This window comes from Naegleria gruberi, assembly GCF_000004985.1.
Source record: "Naegleria gruberi genomic scaffold NAEGRscaffold_44, whole genome shotgun sequence".
Classification (NCBI taxonomy): domain Eukaryota; phylum Heterolobosea; class Eutetramitea; order Acrasida; family Naegleriidae; genus Naegleria; species Naegleria gruberi.
The window spans coordinates 37,218-58,738 of NW_003163283.1; the positions used below are offsets into that span (position 1 = coordinate 37,218).

Consider the following 21,521-nt stretch of genomic DNA (forward strand, 5'->3'; position numbering starts at 1 on the left):
CTTCTAGAAATTCATCACAAAAAATACCTAATGAAAGCACAGTTATAAAACCATTTCCACCATGTTAGTATCATCATCATTATCAAAGTATTTATTGAATAATAATAGTGAAATTAAAAAAGCGAGCTCCACCAAAAGTTGGAAATATTAAAAAGAATGATATATTTGTATCGAGGAAATCTAAATATCATGCATTATTAACTAGAGGAAAAATGTTATTGGAACAAGGAACGTTACAAAATAATTTTATTACAATTCATGGATTAGGAGCTGCTATTCAAACAGCAATTGACCTAGCTTTAGATTTACAGACTTATTTTGGAGGAGAATCGAATTTAACTTTTAATATTAAGACTGATACAGTGCCACTAGTGGATGATTTTTATTCCAGTCACTTGTCGAACGATTTTTACAAAACAAGTCAAGTAAGGTTTAACTCTGCAATTCACATAATTTGTACTAGAGTCAAAAAATAGAGAAATAATAAATAGTTTATTCAACATATGGATGAATATCGCCTGGAATAGCTTGACCAATAACCAAGCCAGTGTTTGAACCCAAACAGATACCCATCAACAAGAAGAAGGTCATAATTGTACCAGCAGTTTCCTTTTCATGATCGTCAACAAGACTTGGACCATACATCATACACAATGATGAAAGATAACCATTTGTCAAAGCAACAGCTGAGATAGCCAAAAGTGGAACAGCATCATTGAAAGCATCCAAACCAACAATGCTTGGCTTGTACATGAAAACGAATAATGGAACCAACAAGAGACGAACAAAGATTGGAGCAGCAACCCACTTACGATTGAACATGACAATCCAACGTGGAGCAGATCTACCAATAAAGTCGAAAATGTTAAAGCTAGCTCCAATCAAGATTGGCAACCAGTCCTTCATAACAGTTCCTGTATAATAAGTTGGTACTGAGACAGACAAACCTGGGAAAACTGAAAGAGTCATCCAAAATACTGTCATGACGAGACAAGCTTGAATCCAAATCTTTTTGAAAACTGTGAAAATTCCAGATTTTTGTGGTGTACTTGTTGGAACCAATGTGGAAACTTCGTCATAGGATTGTGATTGATCATTAATGGAGGTCTTTGGCTCAGATGCCTTTTGCAAATAATGTTGAACGAATGGAGTTCTCATAATAATAATGAAAGTAGCAATACAAGCAATGATAACCAAAGCACAGACAAAGAAATAAACAGCAGCTGAGATAGTCATAGTTTGAATTGGGACATGCTTTTTGTTTTGTTCAATGGTCAATTTGGTGACAATTCTCAAGAATGAACAAGCAACACCAGCAATACCGTTACCAGACATGACAGCTTGTGTGTAATTTGGAGGTAAAACACCAGCAAAACCAAAAATACCACCTTGTAATAATGAAGTACACAAAGCAGCCAAAATAATCAAAACAATTGTAACTGAAAATCCAGCAATGCCATTAACTCCTGCAAAACCTAAAATTGGAACAAGGATCAAAATGAAAAATGTTAAAACGTAAGCAGGAATCATTTTCATTCTCAATGATAATTTAGATCCGAATTTAATCATAAATAATAAACCCAATAAATTAGGTACTGAATATGCTACACTGAAATATAACATTGTATTTGGGAAATATAAAGCACTGAAATAGTCAGGTGCTGAAATAAAAGCATTCCAAGGGAACAAAACTCCTGTTCCTTGTAATAAGAATATTAAATATACCAAGTTAAATTTATCCTTAGGCGCTTCATCTTTAGTAGCACCAATATCTTGATAGAAAACTGGTAATTCTTCCTTTGTATCCATTGTTATTCCAAAGTAAATGTCAAAAATTGGCTCGATCTCAGCAAATTAGAGAATATAATAAATTAATAGCAACTATTAACGGTTAGTGTGGTGATGATGGTAATAATAAAAATTGCAAAATATATTGATGATGAGATGATGATAATTCTCTCTCGCTCCGAAAATCTCGCAATTTTTTTCTTCTCGCAAAAATGCCTCAACACCAACTCTCAAATATTTTGTTGAGAAGTAAGTGGGCACCAAACGATGAAGGCTTTATTATTTGAGCGCGCTGAAAATCCCAACAAGAGCCTTGAAAAAGAGGCGACAGAAACAAGATAAGGTTCTCGGAGTTGGGAAGGAAGTACTAATGTTGCTAGCGGAGGATTAAGGAAGCAGAAAATCATGGATTAGATCATCACAAATTGAAGGTAGGGAGGAATTATACAAGTGTTTAGGAAGGTAAGAGCAGTTTGTTGGGAGACAATCCTATTTTCTTGTTTGATTCATAAAGATATTGTAAAAATATTTTAATTTTGAAACTTTTTATAGAGCTATAGTTTAATCTTCATCTTCAATAACAATGAAACCAAAATATTTCAAATTCATTGCTAAAACTCCTGAATCAAAAGTTGCATTTGTTAAATTACTACTAGTTGTGTAGAGTTTTCCATGGGTAGGATTGACCTCACTATTTGAAAAATAAATTGTTTCATTTGGAGTTTCTTCTGAACTTTCGAATATTTCAATAAAACTTGATGCCAAACTTGCTGCCTTTGAGCTAGTTTTCAAAACAGAATTATAGGCCAAATCCTTTGTAAACATCATTTCAATAACTTTCCTTGCCTCCTCTTTAGAAACATGATTAAATTCAGATCCATCTGAAACATCTTCCTCTTCTTCATCATCATAATAATCATCATCATTTTCATCTTTTGGTTTGCTTGGATATAACAATGGAAATAGAATTTTAGGAGGTGGTAAAGTAGAAAAATTAGTTAAATGTTTTTTCAATGTTTTAATCAAAACTGAATTATTCCAATCTGATAGCTGTTGAATAGTATCCATTGAATTAATCTCACAATGAGTTTTACCACATTTTCTTGATGATCGGAGCGTGAGGGCAGTTGATGAATGGTGAGACATTTTTTTAATGTTGTAATGAATGCGTTTTTAGAATTGAGTGAAAAATCAAATTAATTCACCAAGATTAAGATTTGAAAATCAGATTTGGGCTATCTTAACATTTGTAAGGATCATTGTTTTAAAATGCAAGTTGTACGGAGTTAAAGTGATTCGGATCTTACTAAATTAATCATGTGCCAAATTTATTGTAATAAGCAATAATTAGAATTAAAAAAATGCTCAAACAACTCAACCCTGCCAAGTCTCGTGTCTTCGGAATGATGAAAACTTGCAACAAGTCATCAGTATTCTTTAATAATTTGATTAAATCATCAACTGGTAGTACTACTATTGTAAATATTAGAAATTTGACAACAGCTGTTGAAGTTCCTTTTGGAGATCATTTAGCAGTGTTTAAGCCTCTCACTCAGGAATATGTAGATCAGGCAATTTTATTAACTTGTCATACATTTTCAGAGGCTGAACCAATTAATAGAGCACTGAAAGCTACACCACTTGATATGTTTCCTACAGCCAAGCATTTTGTTACAAATGCTGCAAAGGAAGGATTGGGACATGTTGCAATTGATAATCAAACTGGAATGGTGGTTGCTGTAGTTTATAGTGAGGATTTTGTGAAGGCTCATTCCGATAATTTTACTCATTCTGAAAAGTATGCAATTTTGAATTCTCTTTTCGAACAATTGCATTCTCAATATTTCAATTCAGAACATTCTCAATTTGATGAAGATTATTTTTCTAAGAAGGAACATTATGGAGAAATTTTGCATGTTATTATTGCTGGTACCTATAATTTTTACAGGTCTAAGGGATTGATTCGAGAACTAGTAAAAACTCACTTGGAACATTGTAAGGCAAAAGGATTTAAACATGCGATGGCTGAGTGCAGTGGAGAATATTCGAGAAGAGCATTCGAAAAATTAGGATTTGAATCAAAGGCCAAAGTTTTTTACAATGATTTCAAAGTAAAAGATAGGGTAACAGGCCTTTTCCAAAGACCATTTCAGGATAAGATTCCACAACCTCATGTTTCAATGGACATGGTATGGAAACACAATTTGTAGGAATTATGCCTTAGTAAATAAAGCTATAAAATTCATAAATTATTATTAATCTTCCCAAGACATTGTAAAGAATTGAGAATGTTGAGCTTCTCTGCTTAACCTTTCAAAAGTTGTTCTAAGGGTTTGATGGTTTGGTGAAGAGCACTAGCTTCTATTAATCACTTATTGTTTATTTTTCTTTCTTCTTTCATTGGTGTTGGAAGTTGGTTCAGCAGAGCCAAAGAAGGAGGAAACAGCTGCTCCAATTCCACCAACTACTGTTGAAGAGTTGTTTGTTGCATTGTCATTCAGTCTCGATGAATTAATATCATAATTGGTTGAAATTTCCACAAGCTTATCTGAAAGTAATTGAATTTGATGTTCGTAGATAACTTTAGAAGATTGTAACTCTTCAGATACACTATCCATTTGTTGTTGAATTTGAGAGATTTTCAATTTCAGTTTTTCTTCTTGGTCCTGAGCTTTTTCTAAATCCATAATTGCCTGTTGGTATTGAATTCTATATTGAACAGTCTTCAAGTCACAAACTTCAATTTGTCTCATCAAGTATTCAATTTGCTTAGTATACTTGGCTTCCAATTCCTTCTCTCTACTAATTTCTGCATGTGAGAAAATCTCTTTATCATTTGTTGGCTTTCTAATGCTAATGGCTGATGATTTAGTGTAGGTAGAGTTTGGAGTTGATGGTTCACTAGTGGTACTACTAATTGGAGATGATTCATCAGTATCCTTGGTTTGAATAATAGATTTTTCAACAGTGGATGACCTTTCTACTTGTTTTGAAAGTTTTTCATTTAACTCATTAACCTTTCGTATCAATTCCTTGATGGATTGGTTTGTGTAATTTCTATAACTCTCAACAGGATCATTACCAGAAGCACTGTTATTGATACTGAGATTCAATTTGGAAACCAAATTCACGGTTTGATTCAATTCTGTTGTCATTCTATCATTGACAAGCTTCAAGTTGTTTTTGTACTCTTCATTTTGCTTCTTGAGGTTATTGATAATAATTGATTGTTCCTCCTTTTCTTTTTTCAATATTTCAATTAGAGAGTACAAATCATTCATCTTGACCTTCATGACTTCAGCATCTCTCATTGTGAAATCACTACTAGATAGATTGAGTAGATTATTTTTCATATAGTTGGATGATTCATTTCTCAAATGGTTAATACTCTCTTGGTTATTGTAATAGAAATTAAAGACAGTATTGTTGATAGTATTGTTGTTTCCAGTGAATGAATTATTGACTTGAGTATTTGTAATATTTGTAGATTTGACCTTTGACGATAGAATAGTTTCATAATCAACAAGAGCACCTCTAGAATAATTATTTGTGAAATCCTTTTCACATTTTTGTAAGCCATTGTGAATAAGTAGGAGATTATCCAACAATCCTAACATTTGTGAAAGTGATTTGATTAGTTTGTCGTTGATATTTTTGATAAAAGGAGGAACAAAATTCTTTACATTTTCCTTCAATAACAAATTGGACAAAATGTCACAATAATCCTTAAATCCGTCCTTAATGCTTTGCAGGACATATTTACATTCTTCTCTAATAGAGAAGTTTCCACTTGAGGAATTATTACTCTTACTATTTTTAATCTTGGAAATGAAGTCTTGTGCATTTAGTGAATCATTTGGAGGTGAGCCAGCACTAATATTCAGACTGTTAAACACCCTCTTGATTTGACTATTGTTTAGATATGTCTCTAACACTTGGTAATCTTCAACATCCAAAATACTCAAATAAAAAGTATTAATAAACGTTTCAAATCGAGAAAATAGAGTATTTAAATATTTAAGTGCCAGAGTAGCATTGGTATTTCTCATATAAATAAAACCTTCAAATTGAGTAAAATCTTCTTCACTTTCGAGTTGGCAATCTTCCAATTGTGAGCAAATTGTCAAGTAGAGTAAACATTTACATTTGTAATTGATAATTTCTTTACAGGTCTTAAAAATACAAAAGATGATTTTCTTGTCCATTGTTTGTGCCTTTTCTTCTTCCTCTTTAGTGAGGTCAAAGCTGACTGTAATCTCATCATTTTTCAAATACTTTAAATAAAGTTCACAATATTTGATTAATTTGGCAAATAAATTAGGGAATGTGGAAATATCTATTGTAGTATTCATCCTAGTGTTCAATAATTTGATAATATTTGCCTGTGTATTCGATAATTTGTTCAAATGTTGAATTTTTTGTGGAATAAATAAATAGGTGCTACTAGTACATTTTGAAAGGTTTCCTAAAATTGCAATTAAATTTTCAATTAATTCAATTTCAACTGGGTTACGTTTAAAATTAGAAACATTCAATAAATTAAATTCGTGGTGTCTTGTTTCATCAAATAAAACCTTTCTATTTACATAAGTTTCAAGATTTGTTATCTCTTCATGTTGTTGATAAGTATAGTTTCTAATGAAACTTTCAGAATCCTTTAAACTCTTCATGTCTGTCTTTAAATTTCTCATCTTATCCTTCAAGTGGTCTTTTTCGTTTTGGAATTTCTTTTGATTTTCTTCAATATTAGTTTTCAAAGAGTGAATTGCAGAATCCTTTCCATAAATTGAGTGTTGTAAATCACTGATCGTATGCTTGAATTTGGCCAAGGTTTTTTCATGTTCCTGTTTTAATTCAAATAAATGAATGTGAATGCTTTCATTCTCTTTAATTTTAGATTCTAGCTCCTCTTTGATAATTTCTACTTCGGTTTCTTTTTTTGGTTGTTGAGTTTCTGAAGATCCAAATAAGCCAGAAAAAAAGGAAGATTGACGAGTTGACTTGACCTTGTTTAACTGTTCCTCTAAATCAAACATTAACTGAGCCATTCTCTTCTCCAATCGTTGATTATTAAATTGTAAAATGTCATTCTCTTCAATTTTTGTTTTTAATTCATTTTCCTTTTTTTCTAATTCTAGTGAAATTTGTTTCCACTTTTGCTCTTCAGTATTTACAACTTTCTTCCATTTAGAATACTTTTGTTTATATTTTTGAAATTCCTTTACAAGTTTTTCATACTTGTCCTTTGAGAGTGCAACAATTTGCAAATTATTTCCGGAATTATTGTTTGCACCATTATTACTACTACCAGTACCACTATTACTACTAGATGAAGAATTATTCATACTTGTTGGAATATTGGCCAATGATGTGGGAGATGATGATGGATCCATCGCCAAATAATTAACAATCGGTGATGATGACTCTGATGAATCTAATGGTGATGACATCACGACCGAAATGTCTTGCTTGCAGGAGTATAGGATTGCAATCAAGATATTTTTTAATTTAGCTAACCAAATAATCACGTATTCTAATGGCAAGTAGAAGAAGAGAATTATATTGATATGGAAAGGTTATTAAAATATGTTAATAACAATAACAAAATAATTCATGATCGTAATATTCAAAAATTGAATTGATCAATGGAATGGCAGAAAAAATAGTCCATAGTACTCTTTTACATCACATTACCTCCAATTAATTTTAATAAATAATTAATAAACCACTTCAATGAGATCAAAATTAATTTTATTATTCATCATCAACTATCTATCAATGGTAAATCTTCCTCCATACAACAACAAGTCCTCACCAACTTCACAGCCAATAATATTTTTAGCTTTAAATTGGTGGTTGTAAAATTAACGATAATTAAATTCAAAAAAAAATACTTAAAAACAAAATCCTACACAAACAACAAGAAATACTCTGCGATCACAATGTCTGACAACGAATCCGACTATGAAGAAGAAAATTACGACGAGGAAGAGGAGGAAGAAGAAGAAGATAACTATGAACCTGCTCAAAAAAAATCTAAATCATCAAAAAGCATGTTTATTGATGACGCTGCTCAGGAAGATGATGAAGACGAAGAAGAAGAGGGTGAAGAAGACTTTCACCAACAATATAGAAAGACATCGGTTTCCGATCTTCCACAACCATCTGCACAAAGAAAAAACATTATGGCTGATATCGAAAGAAGATATGCAGGTGCTGATGACGAGGATGAGGATGATGAAGTATATAACGATACTGTAAGAATTGCTCAAAAACAACAACCAAATCTTCCAACACCTGAGGATCCAAAATTATTTTTAGTTAAATGTAAACAAGGAAAGGAAAAGGAAGCTGTCATGACATTATTACAAAAACACTTCAGTGTGAAACATTCACCAAACAAAAAAGATCGTCTTCTAATTACATCAGCTTTGTTTATTGAAGGTTTCAAAGGAAAGATCTATATTGAAGCTCAAAAAGAAGTTCACGTAAGACATGCTATTGAAGGACTTAGTCATTTGATTTATGAAAGTGGAATTAAACTTGTACCATTGAAGGAAATGCCTGATGTCTTGAATGTGAACCAACTCTCAACAAAAATTCAAGATATTTCTGTTGGAAAATGGGTGAGAGTTAAAAGAGGTACATACAAAGGAGATATCGGAAAAGTCCATGATGTGGATAAAGCTAGAGGATATTGTGTAGTTGTACTTGTACCAAGAATTGATTATACTGGACAAAGTTCTGGTAAACGTCCACCACAAAGACTCTTTAATAAGGAACTTCTTCCACAAACTGAACAAGAAAAAGTTGAAGATGCAAAGGATCAAATTACTTATAGTGTTTATCAAGGAAACAAATTCCATGACGGTTACGTATATAAGCACATTCACTTAAAGTCTTTGGAAACAAAGGATATCATACCAACTAATAGTGAACTTCAAATTTATTATCAAAATGAAAGTCCAAGTACTGCTATTTCGTTATCAAGAAAAACATATTTCAAGAGAGGTGATAATGTACGTGTTATCAAGGGTGAATTGAGAGGAATGGTTGGTCAAATTACAAATATTGATGAAGAATCTCAAGTAATTACAATGCTTCCAAAGAGTAATGATATTAACACACCACTTCAATTTACAAGCAATCAACTTCAAAAACACTTTTCTGTAGGTCAATTCTGTAGAGTTGTAGGTACTGGTAAATGGGAAGGAGAATCTGGTTACATTGTCAGAGTTAGTGAAGATGATGATAGTATTGTCTTGTATAACGAAGTAAGAAGATGTGACATGAATGTGTACTCGAATGAAATCCAAGAAACAACTACTGTTGCCTCAGAGAACAAACTTGGTAACTATTCATTATTCGACATGGTTCGTCTTGATTCACAAACTATGGGTGTTATTGTAAAATTTGATTCTAATAAGAACACATCTGATGCTCAAGTTCAAGTTGTAGATAATAATGATGTACTAAGACAAGTTAAATTACAAGAACTAGGAAGAAAGCAAAATACTAAAGCTGGATACAAAGCTCCTGATAAGAGTAAGCATCTCGTTGGTATTAGTGATACAGTTAAAGTCATTGATCCAACATCTGTACATTTTGGAAGAGAAGGCGTTGTTAAGCAAGTTTTTAGAAAATTCCTTTTCTGTTGTTCTATTGATTTAATTCAAAATGCTGGTATTTTTGCAGTCCCAGCATCTCATTGTGAATTGAGAGGAGCAAGAAACAGACAAATACTGAACTCTCAAACATCTGGTGCTGCTGGTAATACTACAAATAAGAGAGGGTTCGTATTTACAAAGAGAAGAAGAAACCATCCATTCACAAACAAGACAGCTATTATCACTAAAGGTCCATACAAAGGATACTTGGGTATTGTTAAGGATGCCACTGATACCACTGCTCGTATTGAACTTCACTCTCAGAATAAGATTATTAACGTTGATATTTCTTGGATTTCTTTGCAAGACGAAAAGGAAAAGAGAAAGGATACTTATCAAACAGTTTCTACACCTTATCACAATTCTGGGGCTGCTACACCATTCATGCCACCTTCAACTCCTTGGGACAATAGAGATTCATCCAAAACTCCAATCCATACATCCCTTGGTCATGAAACTCCAATCCATCGTCCAGAAACACCATCCCGTAGTGGTGATGCTTGGAATCCTCGTAAACCAAATACTCCAATGCACGATTGGCAAGAAACAACAACTCCAGGAGGTGTACCATCCACTCCACATGATAATTATACAGTCAATACTCCAGGTATTGGCATGAATCCAATCACTCCAGCTTACACTCCTGGTGTAGGTGCTCCAATCACTCCTGGAATTACCACTCCAAATACTCCACATGGAGACAACTCATACTCATACCACCCAATTACACCTGGTATTCAAACTCCAAATCCAGTTACACCTCACGAATCTTACAATTCAATTTCAACTCCAGGAGGTGTATTCCAAACTCCAAATCCTGACATGTATGGTTATGGTTCAGTTGTTACACCTGGAATGGGACATTCAGTTTCCACACCTTATGGTACACCTGGTATGATGCATCACCCAACTACTCCAGGAATGATGCACCATCCAACTACTCCTGGCTTTATTGGTTATCCTGGTATGCACCCAATGACACCTGGTCTTATGAATCCAACTACTCCAGGTATGCATCCAATGACTCCAGGTATGATGAATCCTACAACACCTGGAATGCATCCAATGACCCCTGGAATGATGCACCCATCCACTCCAGGTATGCATCCAATGACACCAGGTTCAAATCCAATTACTCCAGGAAATCATTATGACGATGACGAGTAAACTCTCCAATTTTATTGTTCAATAACTAAGATAATCTAGAATAAATCTTTAAATTAATCATCTAATAATAAGGCAGCTTCCAAAGTGTCATATTCTATAAGAATTTCATCATCGTCCAGTTCAATATTGTTTGCTAATTTCTCATTCGTTTCCTTAATTTGGTTTGCAATTGTTCGTGTAAAAATAAAATCTTCATCTGTAAGATCTGAAATGAATGGCTTCTTTCTTTTCATTAATTCCAATTCATTTTCCACAGTTTCATTTGATTTGGTTAATTCTTTTGATTTTTCATCCTCATCACAATCTTTAGACATTTCAAATAAATTTCTTTTATAATCCCTCTTCTCTAAATTCCAACAATAATTGGTAGGTTTAGAATTTTGATCACTACTATTGGAAATTATCATTCTTTTAAATATTGTTTCCGAATGATTGATCGAGGCATCCTTTACATTTTGATTTTTCTTCATCATCAACTATGAAATTGCATTCAAAAAAGCCTTTTTATTTCATCTAGCTTTTAAATTTGTTTTTTTGAATTTTTAAAATTAAAAAATGTTGCGACATAACAATAAGCGAAAGAAGAGAGTATTTATTGACTATTCAAAACGTAAAAAACAAAGATATTTCCTATTGGAATTTATACCCCTTTCTACATATCATGATCCACAAGCTCTTGCTCGGAAACAAAAAAATAACGAATTTGAAAAATCATTTATTGGAAATATTACTCCCGATAGAGTTTTAAAACAAATACAAATTTTAATTGAGGAATGGTTTGGATTGTATTCACTTGCTCATGCAATGTTTTCTAGGTTTTATCATAAATTTATTTATTTCAATGAAAAGACAGGCTTGGCTATTTTGGCTTGTCCACAAAAATTATTTTCCATCATGACAACAGTACTCTCCCTGATGAAAATTTCAACAAACAATGAAGTATATATTTTGAGAACAATGGCAACAAGTGGATCGATTAAGAAATGTAAGAGAGCTGCTGCTCAATATCAATTAAAGTGGATAAACGAAAAAGGTCAACTTGTTAGTGATATTAAATCATTCGAAAATATGACACCAATTTCTTTCACTTATAATGAAATGGCAGACGATGAAGAAATAGGACCAAGCTCATCAACATTGGAAAATGAAATGGATGATGATGATAATAGAAATAGATTTTTCACTCTCTCATCTACAGAAGCTATTTCAGAATTTATTCAATTATACACAAAGAATAAATAATTATTACATTACACAAAAAAGAGCAGTTCCACCTTTTTCAAATTTTGAAGAGGAAGGCACACCACTGATTGCTGTTCTGCATACAGGACATTGAGTAGCAGTCTGATTTCCAGAGCTAGCCCATTCAGTGATGCATTGTTCACAGTAAATGTGGTTACAACCCAATTTAACAGGTCTATTAAATGGCTGCAAACAAATACTACATTCAGCTTCGCCCAACTCGGTCAATTCAGAAGCTGAAACTGGCCTTCCAAATGGGCAGGTAGGTGAAAAGAGATTCTTACAAGTAATGATCAAGTCAAACACCAATGAGATGGCTCCTCCAACCTTGAATATTCCATAAATTACAAGAACAATGATTGCAAATATTTGATTATATGAGCCTAATAAATATCTAACCCAAATATTAGGAGGAAGGGAAATTCTATACAATTGTGTGAATACCTCTACTATGGCCAAAATTCTTCCAACTTGAATTGGCTTTACAAATGAAGGTAATATCACCACTATTAAATGCTTTAAAAGCATGCCAGTAAATTTTACAATAGTATCTACAACAAAAACAAAGAATAAACAATCAAGAAAGGTAACTAAAACGTCCTTTTCATCAATAATAGTTGTTGAATATGCCATAAAATTCCAAATTTGATATTGAGAGAAGAATAAAAACATCACTCCAATTGATACTGCAAGAATAAAGCCATTCAATAAAAGAATGAAAATTTTTCTTGCAGTTTTCAAGCTCACTTGTTCCTTGAGTTTGACATCTGAGCTAATGGTTGTAATAATAACCCAAATTGAGATCAACACGCCAGTATAGTGCCAATACATTAACAAGGCAAGTGGTAACACAACCAGTGGCAGAATTCTAAACGCGAAAAATGCCAAATCTCTAAAATTGATCTCCAGTCTTCTTCCAGTAGTTGGTTGAGTATTTGTATTGTTATTTTGAGTTGCATCTCCTCCTTGATTATTACTATTATTTTGATTGGTTTGATTGTTTTGAAATTGTGCTAATAAACTTGACAAATTTTGTCCACCCAAACTCTGCATTAAAAAATCATTTCTAGAAACATTTAAATTCTGATTATTATTATTAGTGGTCAACACATTCGGCTGTACAGGATTGTCATCATCCACAACTCGATTATTTAAAGAATCGTTTCCTAATAATGAAGAATGATGCTCATCACCACCATCTGTTGAAGAAGATAAAACAGGATCGTGATGGTGAGTCATATCATCACCAAGTGCTCCATTCACCGAACGATTTTCCTGCAATTCGTGATTGTTAGCCTCATCATGATGACTACTCATTTTTTTAAATCGTGGTTTGATATTGCATTAATTTAATCACGACATAGGTTGTAAAATATTATATGGAAATGGTAATTTAGTATCATCTTTCTTATTTAATTTTCTCAATTCTTCATTTGCTTGATCCATACAGTCATTTGCTTGTTCAATATTATTTTCAAACATGTTCATTAATTCACCTTGTTCTTCTACTTTGGATTCAAAGGCTGTTGAGTAAACTCAGTACTTTTGTAAGATTGGTTAGTTTTCCATTTGAAGAATAATATAAAACCCATCAAGCTTTAAACAAAATCGCCGAAAGGAATAACCAAAGCCACTACATGGACCAATTTTCAAGCAGTAGATGCATTGGAGGGATATCAGCACAGATTTAAATTCTCCCATTCTGTTTTATAATCGGGATTTGATGTTTTCTCTCTCAACAATGTTTTAATGATTCTTTTCTTTGGTGCTGCTAAATCATCAAATAATTTTCGAAACGGTTTTTTTAAAATTTATAATAAAACACAAAAAAATGTTCAAGAGAGCCTCATCATCACTCCTCCGTTCTGCCTTCACTACCCAACAACAAAGATTCTTCTCTACTCAAAGCAGCCTTTTGCAACAAAAGATTACTGCTACCTTGTTCCCTGGACACGGTATTGGTAGGTTTACTTTTAGTTTCTAGTTGTATATACATTGTTTTTGTATTATTTGATGTTTGTGATGGTATTAATATTATAATATTGACAAAACTTGTTCCGTAAATGGATATAATATTGAATCCAAATTAATATTTACTACTATTCAACATATCTATGAACATTCAAAATTGACGAACCTTCATCAATCAATTTATTTCAGGTCCTGAAATTTCTGCTGCTGTTGTTAAGATTCTTGATGCCGCTGGTGCTAATATTTCATGGGAAACCCACGATATTGGTGTCCCACAACCTGGAAGTGTTGACTTGATTTCTCCAGAAGCTCTTGCCAGTGTCAGAAAGAACAAGGTTGGTTTGAAGGGTCCTTTGGCTACACCAATTGGTAAAGGATACAGATCTTTGAATATTACTTTGAGACAAGCTTTGGAACTCTATGCCAACGTTAGACCAGCTGTCAGTATTCCAGCTATTAAGACTGGTTATCCACACGTTGATGTTGTCGTTGTCAGAGAAAACACTGAAGGTGAATACTCTGGTTTGGAACACGAAGTTGTCCCAGGTGTTGTTGAATCATTGAAGGTCATTACTCAAAAGTCATCTATGCGTATTGCTGAATATGCTTTCAGATATGCTTCTGAAAACTCTAGAAAGAAGGTCACTGCTGTCCACAAGGCCAACATGTAAGTTTTTTTTGTTTAACCTTAATTGTAAACTAACTTTAATTTAGCATGAAGATGAGTGATGGTCTCTTCTTGGAATGTTGCAGAGAAGTTGCTAAGAAATACCCAAATATTAAATACGAAGAAGTCATTGTCGATGCTTGTTGCATGAAGCTCGTTCGTTATCCACAAGAATTCGACGTCTGTGTCACACCAAACTTGTATGGTGATATTTTGTCTGATTTGTGTGCTGGTTTGATTGGTGGTTTGGGTTTGACACCTTCAGGTAACTTTGGTGAACATGCTTCAGTTTTCGAAGCTGTCCACGGTACTGCCCCTGATATTGCTGGTCAAGATAAGGCCAACCCAACTGCTCTCTTGTTGAGTGCTTTGATGATGTTGAGACACTTGCAAATGCATGACACTGCTGCTCGTATTGAAAAGTCTGTCATGAAGGTTCTTACTGAAGGTAAGGTTTTGACTGGTGACTTGGGTGGCAAGTCTACTTGTTCTGAATATACCAACGAAATTATTAAGAATCTTTAAATATTAAAACTAATATAATTAATTTATGTAAAAACATTTTTGCAATTATTATTATCTTACTCTGTAATTACAACAGAGAATAATTATCTCAATTCTTTTAACACAAATTAAAAAATGACAAAAACAGATTTACCAACAGTCACCTCTAGAAAGGATGCCAAAAATTCGGAGAGCAATTCCTTTTCACCATCAACACTTTTTAGTATTAGAGAAGTGGCAGAAATGACTGCCTATGGAATTTTCTTTGGAGCTGTATATGGAGGAACACGAGGATATTTAAATATGAGAAATATTAAAATCCCAACAGCAACCCTCGATAAGATGAGAACTAATTTATTCTACAGAAAACAAATGAAGGAAAAGCAAAATTTAAAGGAAAATCCACCATCACCAAACGAATTTAATCCAAATAAGAGCAGCCAAGATAATGTCAATACAGAATATGATCCACAATCGACTCGAGTTGATAGAAAACATATTATTTTGGCTCACTTGTTTCATCAGGCATTTAGATTTGCCACAAATGTTGGATTATTTGCATTCTCATTTTCATCTATTGATTTATTATTGAGAAGTAAGAATGTTTTCAATTGTTACTATTCAAACGACGATGAAAAGGACGAAAATTCGCTCAAATATCAAATTCAATCAATTTCGGGACAAATTGCCAAAGTTACACTCACAGAGGATCAATTAAAAACCATTGAGGAGAATGATTTTTTAAAGGAGAGAGTTAATCAATTGAATATTTTACATAAACCAATTGCTGGAACTGTTTCAGGTGGAGTTTTTGGTTTACTGGCATCAGTTCCTAATTTATTTATGGGAATTGGTACAGCTTCTGGAGCTCTTTCACTTACTATTGCCTCAATTGGATATGGATTAATATTTGGAACATTATCAGGAATGTGTTTAATACCATTGCAAAGTTTTTATATGGTTGAACGTTTTAAAGCATATCAACAAGTTGAAACTAAAAAAGAGGATGAAGTTGAATTGGCTTTACAACAAGAAGAAGATGGTATTGAATCTGAATTATTGAAAGAGATTTCTAAAAAGTCCAAAGTCAGTCTTCAAGCTTTCATCAATGAAGAAGAAACTTTTTTGAATCAATTAGAGAAGGTTTCTGAAAAGATTAAGGATATTAAATTGAATGATGATGAGGAAATAGATATTTCAACAAGACAACAACAAGAAAGGAAATAAACTTTCAATTTCTTCAACAAAGTTTTTGTAAATTTTACAGTAATTGAAAAAAATGTCTTCAATTGTTGAATCTATTGCTAGTTATAAAGTAAGCTCCGTACTCAATAAGAATAATAAAGAATTCGGAAAACAATTCCTATTTGATGGAAGTGATGAAACTTGTTGGAATAGTCATCAAGGAAAACCACAATATATTTATTTGGAATTTAAAGAACCTGTTCAAATCAACAAGGTACATATGGTCTTTCAAGGTGGATTTGCTGGAAAGGATGGTCAATTCTTGATTGCTAATGGAAATGAAGAATTATCACTCCAATCCGATTTCTATCCTGATGACATTTCAACTGAACAGGTATGTTTTGATTATTAAATCATCGGAATGAATATATTGACATGTAAATAATAATAATACATTGATTTGGAATTTAGATATTCGATTTGGGAGCCACTTGTACCAAATTGAAAATTATTTTCAATGATTCAGCAGATTTCTACGGAAGAGTGACGATTTATAAATTGGATTTTAGTTAAATATTCTTCTTATTTTCATATTTATTATTCATGATGGAAATAATTGAAATTCGAATAGGCTTTGAATACGAAATTAACACTTTGATGATGGCCACGTAATTATTCTTGTTGTGGAAATTATCTTTGTAACTGTTGGAGGATTTAAAAGAAAAAAATGTCTGCAATAGTTTCCATGTTGGCCGATGTTTTGATGATTGTCGGACCATGTGCTGGTTATATTGATCAAATTAGACAATTTGTGAATACTAAATCAAGTGGCGGATTCAGCAAATTCATCAGTTTGATTTTGCTTATTGCTAACATTCTGTATGTTTGATGATGATATAATACTCATGTTGGAATTGTTAATATTTCGGATGATAATAGTCGTTGCTTTTTTAGATATTACAAAGAATTTGAGAATGTTCTTCTCTATCAATCTATCTTGATGATTGCATGTCAAGTTGTTTTGATTTTCTTCTGTATTCGTTTTCGTTCAACTGAAAATGGAACAATCTTTACCAGCCCTGTCCGTAGTTTTTGGAATTGGATTAATATTTCTAGTTATTTGACATTCTTGATTCTCTTTTCATTGGTTGTTGGACTTGTTTCATTGATTTTACATCCAATTTTTGGAGATTTTTATGGTGAATTACTTGGAGGTGCTGCTTTATTTACTGAAGCTGTTTTGGCTGTTCCACAAGTTTATAGAAATTATAGGGAAGGATCTGCTGAGGGCTTGTCATGGGTTTTACTTGGAACTTTCTTCCTTGGTGATGCTTATAAGACTGGTTACTTTTATCATAAGGGATTGCCAATTCAATTCGTATTATGTGGTTCTTTCCAACTCTTTGTTGACTTTGTTCTTGCTTTCCAAGTTTTAACTTACAGGAAAAAGCGTGGTGGAGGATTATTGAGCTATTAAACTTTCATTTATATTATCAGTAATAATCATTGTAATCAATTTTAATAGAAACATAAAAATTGACCTTGTTCTGGAATGGTAACAGCACAATCAAGTGAAGCTTCCTTAAGTCCACTTTGCAATTGTTTTTGAATGAGTACTTGGGCACTTTCACTGAATGTGCTTGTGAAAGTAGGTTTGATATGTGTCACTACAATAGTGAGAGAGCTTAATTTGTCCCCTTTCAAGTTACTCAACTCTTTCAGTATGAGAACTAAATCCTTTGGTCTCATATGACCGTACAACTCTGAATCTTGAGCTTCATTTGTAAAGCTCACCTCAATAATAATTACCCTCAATTTACTAATGTCAACAGCGTTCCACACAGCAGTGATCTTTGATCTCCAATCACAAGAAGAATATGTGTTTGATCCAGTGTCAGAGAAGAAAATGAGTTGAACATTATCATGTTCAAATAGGAAGGCAGCTGATGGGAGAGAGTGGCAGAGTGAGAAAGATTTCACAGTTGTATCTGAAAATAAATAATTACTTCCAATAAGTTGGTGGGTATCAATTTTAGGATTAAATGAATTTGGACTCATATAAATTAAATCATTGACATAGTAATTAATATTGTGTTCAATAGGTTGATATTGATACCATGGTGTGTACTTTGGAATATCTGGCCATACCTTATCATTAAACAAGCTCGAATTAATAGCACTAATAACCTCAGTAGATGTAATTATCCTCTTACTGGATGGTATTTGATAGTCCTTGGTTGAGGTATCCATAAAGGTTCCTTCAGGTGATGAAATGACCAAGCCAGATAGATGATCCAAATGTGCATGTCCAATAAAGTACCCCAAAATGAACTGTTTCATAATATAACCAGACAATGATAAGTAATATTGATTCTTCTCGCTTGTAGTTTTCAGACTAGACATATCCACAGATGATAACCATGATGGTAAGTTAGGGAATAACAATTTGATAAATGTTTGATTATTCGTCTCACTACTAACAAACTTGTAAATTCCAGATAATAGAATTCCAGCATCCAAACTAATGAAATTTCCTCTACTAGAATTTGTTCTCAATAATACATTTGTCAAATCCGATTCCAACAATCCACCTTCTCTACCAGAAATCACCAATCCAAAAGTACATTTATCATTCAGGGTACTTTTAATTTCATCTTCGGAGGCTCCAGCAGCTGCAGCTGCCTCCATCCCTAGAGGAATTGCTGTAGCTAAAGTGAAGGCTATTGTAACAATGGCAATTCCTACCAAGCCTAACACCAATATTGCTTTTGATTTCTATTGAGCATAATCGATTTGGTGGTTAAAATTATCCACATTTTGATATCAATTATAACAGTCATGATCATTAGATAATAATAACAATCATACATTTTCTTGTTTCCTTCTATTGAGTAAATGTTCTTCAAATTCCGCATCCTCCAAATCAGTCATTTTTATTTATTAAATTAATTATCAATCATCAATTCAAACATTTTAATTTATAGATTTATAATTTTGACATAACAAACATAAATAATTTTAAACACCAAAGAAAATATATTTATAATATAATATTCTCATCTTTGATCCAATAATTAATACACAATTTTAAAAAAATGATTGATATTGGTAAGTGGTGGATTTTAATTTTCAATAACTCAATTCGGAATGAGTAGTATTGGCAATTTCAGTGTGTGGTTTAATTGCCTTGATGATCACTCCAGTCGATAAGAATACATCACGATTCAAGCATGTAGGTTTTTCAATAGTATTGTTGATTATTGATGCAAAGATTTAAAGTTTAAAAACAAAGATCCGATGCAAATTGTCTACATGATTAAAAAGGAGGAAGAAGCTTTGGGAATGCTCACTCATGAATCAATTCCGAATGGAAATGGTAAAATTCAACAGGAAGATCATCAAATAATTTCATCAAGAATTGGAAATAATCCTTCATCGACTTGGCTTGTTTCACCATCATCAACAGTAACAACCAATATGAATCAAACAACACCTATTAATTCTACAAATATGGTTGTTCATTTGATTTCCAATTCATTAACAGGACGATTTTTCAATTACTTTTTAACAACCTTTCAAAGAGTAAGGCAAGAGAGAAATTTAAGGAGAGGAAATAATGGAAATGAAAAACCTAGTTCATCATTAGTTTATTCTTCGTCGTAATTATATGGGATTATGGTGTGTTTTTACAAAATTTTAGTGGAATTCTCAAAGTGGAATTTACAAGTTAGCAGTGGTTCTTAATTTGGTCAATAATTTCTTGCTTCAATTCAGCAATGTATGGAAGATTTCTATATAATTCACCAAAGTCCAAACCGTATCCAACAACGAATTTTTCACCAATATCAAATCCAATAAAATCAGCATTGAAATTTTCAATCTTTCTCTTCTTCTTAGGGGCAGTCAACAAGACACAAGTCTTAATGGACTTGACACTTCTGGTTTGGAATAAACTGCTCAAGAAACTCAATGTATAACCAGTATCAATAATATCTTCAATAATCAAAACATGTTTTCTGCACATTGATTTTCTAGTGTCCATGATAATCTTAACTTCACCACTTGAAGTAATACTGTCTTGATATGAGCTCAATGCAATGAAATCAGTTGTAACTGGAACACCTATTTAATTACAATAATACAATTTGAATGATTGAAATAATTAATAAGATTGCACTGACAAATCACTAAACTTACCAATATGTCTACTCAAATCAGCAGCAAAAATGTATGAACCCTTCAAAACTGGAACCAAGATCAATGATTCACCTTCTTCCAAAATACTCTTGTAGTGTTCTGTGATTTGGTGAGCCAATTCCTTGACACGTTGTTGGAGTTGTTCTTCAGTGTACAAGATATTGTCACAAACGTTTGGTAATGGAAGAGTCATTTCGGAATTAATGTTGTTGTGTTGTTTTTTTAAATTGTATGGATTCAGTATAATCACCCTCTTTCTTCTAGGACAACACAAGACGAGGTACGTACCTCATCACAATTACCTTCATCTCTCCCTAATAATTGTAAGGCACTTTATCAGAGGTCTGTACTCGGTCTTTTTATGCCAAATGGTAACTATTACTATTTAACAACCTAAAAATGATTATTGGTTGTTTATGATTCTTCCAGTGTGTTCGGTATTATAGCTTTGAAGAAATTAGAGGATAATAGAAATTTTCATTGATGTTGCATAAATCATAAACTAATGATTATATTTTATTGTTCTATTTAGTTGAGAGCAGACTTGATGGCCAAGATGGAAACAGTCAAGAGGGAGAAAGCAAAGAGACCAGTGTAGTTCTTTGGTTCAGCTGGCTTGGCAGCTTCAGAAGCCAAAACCTTTTCTCTGATGATAGTCATGGAAACCTTTCCTTCGCTAATCTTCAAAGTCAATGGCTTGAATGGAGTACCTTGCTTGGCGTGAGCACCATCACAATACTAGCAATTATTAAATACATTGTTAAAAAGATGACGACATTATTCCATCATCATGGAATAAAAAATTACTTACTGGCTTGGTGGCAGACAAACCACAAGTACACAAATACTATCATAGAAAAAATTGATGAAAATGATTAAAAACTTCCGTGATGGTAGTATGACATACCTTGGTTTCTTCGAATTCAGCAACAGGGACGACGTATTCAGACATTTTATTTTAAATTTTACAAACAATTTAAGGGAATGTTCAAGAGAGATTCTGGAGTTATTGGTGCAAAACGCCCGAAAAAAAATTGATCCAAAGAGAGTTTGTTATTTAAATGAAAAGAAAGCCATTGAGTGAGGAAGATGATCAATCAGGAAAGAGAAGAAGATCACATTTACCTTACGTA

At 32.8% G+C, this 21,521-nt stretch overlaps 10 protein-coding genes across 10 annotated transcripts; 4 read left to right on the top strand and 6 right to left on the bottom strand.

The window, feature by feature from the left end:
* Nucleotides 1–492: 492 nt before the first annotated feature.
* On the bottom strand, nt 493–1,809 carry NAEGRDRAFT_83250 (equilibrative nucleoside transporter; the record flags this gene model as incomplete). Its single annotated transcript, XM_002673751.1, has 1 exon — nt 493–1,809. One exon carries the CDS (start codon nt 1,807–1,809, stop codon nt 493–495), a length of 1,317 nt encoding a protein of 438 aa, XP_002673797.1.
* Nucleotides 1,810–2,349: 540 nt separating this feature from the next.
* Nucleotides 2,350–2,934, bottom strand: NAEGRDRAFT_71039 (uncharacterized protein; the record flags this gene model as incomplete). The annotated part of the gene is made up of 1 exon (XM_002673752.1): nt 2,350–2,934. The coding sequence occupies one exon, from the start codon at nt 2,932–2,934 to the stop codon at nt 2,350–2,352; it is 585 nt and encodes a 194-aa protein (XP_002673798.1).
* Nucleotides 2,935–3,149: 215 nt separating this feature from the next.
* On the top strand, nt 3,150–3,998 carry NAEGRDRAFT_51345 (uncharacterized protein; the record flags this gene model as incomplete). The annotated part of the gene is made up of 1 exon (XM_002673690.1): nt 3,150–3,998. The coding sequence occupies one exon, from the start codon at nt 3,150–3,152 to the stop codon at nt 3,996–3,998; it is 849 nt and encodes a 282-aa protein (XP_002673736.1).
* Nucleotides 3,999–4,150: 152 nt separating this feature from the next.
* NAEGRDRAFT_58885 (uncharacterized protein) lies at nt 4,151–7,277 on the bottom strand. Its single transcript, XM_002673753.1, has one exon. The coding sequence runs from the start codon at nt 7,236–7,238 to the stop codon at nt 4,161–4,163; it is 3,078 nt and encodes a 1,025-aa protein (XP_002673799.1). The 5' UTR covers nt 7,239–7,277; the 3' UTR covers nt 4,151–4,160.
* A 405-nt stretch (nt 7,278–7,682) lies between these two features.
* On the top strand, nt 7,683–10,687 carry NAEGRDRAFT_80805 (uncharacterized protein). Its single transcript, XM_002673691.1, has one exon. The coding sequence runs from the start codon at nt 7,731–7,733 to the stop codon at nt 10,620–10,622; it is 2,892 nt and encodes a 963-aa protein (XP_002673737.1). The 5' UTR covers nt 7,683–7,730; the 3' UTR covers nt 10,623–10,687.
* A 1,129-nt stretch (nt 10,688–11,816) lies between these two features.
* On the bottom strand, nt 11,817–13,181 carry NAEGRDRAFT_80806 (uncharacterized protein; the record flags this gene model as incomplete). Its single annotated transcript, XM_002673754.1, has 1 exon — nt 11,817–13,181. The coding sequence occupies one exon, from the start codon at nt 13,179–13,181 to the stop codon at nt 11,868–11,870; it is 1,314 nt and encodes a 437-aa protein (XP_002673800.1). The 3' UTR covers nt 11,817–11,867.
* Nucleotides 13,182–13,695: 514 nt separating this feature from the next.
* Nucleotides 13,696–15,056, top strand: NAEGRDRAFT_80807 (isocitrate dehydrogenase; the record flags this gene model as incomplete). The annotated part of the gene is made up of 3 exons (XM_002673692.1): nt 13,696–13,825; nt 14,025–14,502; nt 14,550–15,056. 3 exons carry the CDS (start codon nt 13,696–13,698, stop codon nt 15,025–15,027), a joined length of 1,086 nt encoding a protein of 361 aa, XP_002673738.1. The 3' UTR covers nt 15,028–15,056.
* An 85-nt stretch (nt 15,057–15,141) lies between these two features.
* NAEGRDRAFT_71045 (uncharacterized protein) lies at nt 15,142–16,233 on the top strand (the record flags this gene model as incomplete). The annotated part of the gene is made up of 1 exon (XM_002673693.1): nt 15,142–16,233. The coding sequence occupies one exon, from the start codon at nt 15,142–15,144 to the stop codon at nt 16,231–16,233; it is 1,092 nt and encodes a 363-aa protein (XP_002673739.1).
* A 1,164-nt stretch (nt 16,234–17,397) lies between these two features.
* Nucleotides 17,398–19,117, bottom strand: NAEGRDRAFT_80809 (cyclic-amp phosphodiesterase, class-II). The gene is made up of 2 exons (XM_002673755.1): nt 19,060–19,117; nt 17,398–18,966 (listed from the first exon to the last, which is right to left on the bottom strand). Exon 2 carries the CDS (start codon nt 18,877–18,879, stop codon nt 17,710–17,712), a length of 1,170 nt encoding a protein of 389 aa, XP_002673801.1. The 5' UTR covers nt 18,880–18,966; nt 19,060–19,117; the 3' UTR covers nt 17,398–17,709.
* Nucleotides 19,118–19,804: 687 nt separating this feature from the next.
* NAEGRDRAFT_80810 (hypoxanthine phosphoribosyltransferase domain-containing protein) lies at nt 19,805–20,602 on the bottom strand. Its single transcript, XM_002673756.1, has 2 exons — nt 20,389–20,602; nt 19,805–20,313 (listed from the first exon to the last, which is right to left on the bottom strand). Exons 1-2 carry the CDS (start codon nt 20,579–20,581, stop codon nt 19,919–19,921), a joined length of 588 nt encoding a protein of 195 aa, XP_002673802.1. The 5' UTR covers nt 20,582–20,602; the 3' UTR covers nt 19,805–19,918.
* Nucleotides 20,603–21,521: the final 919 nt, after the last annotated feature.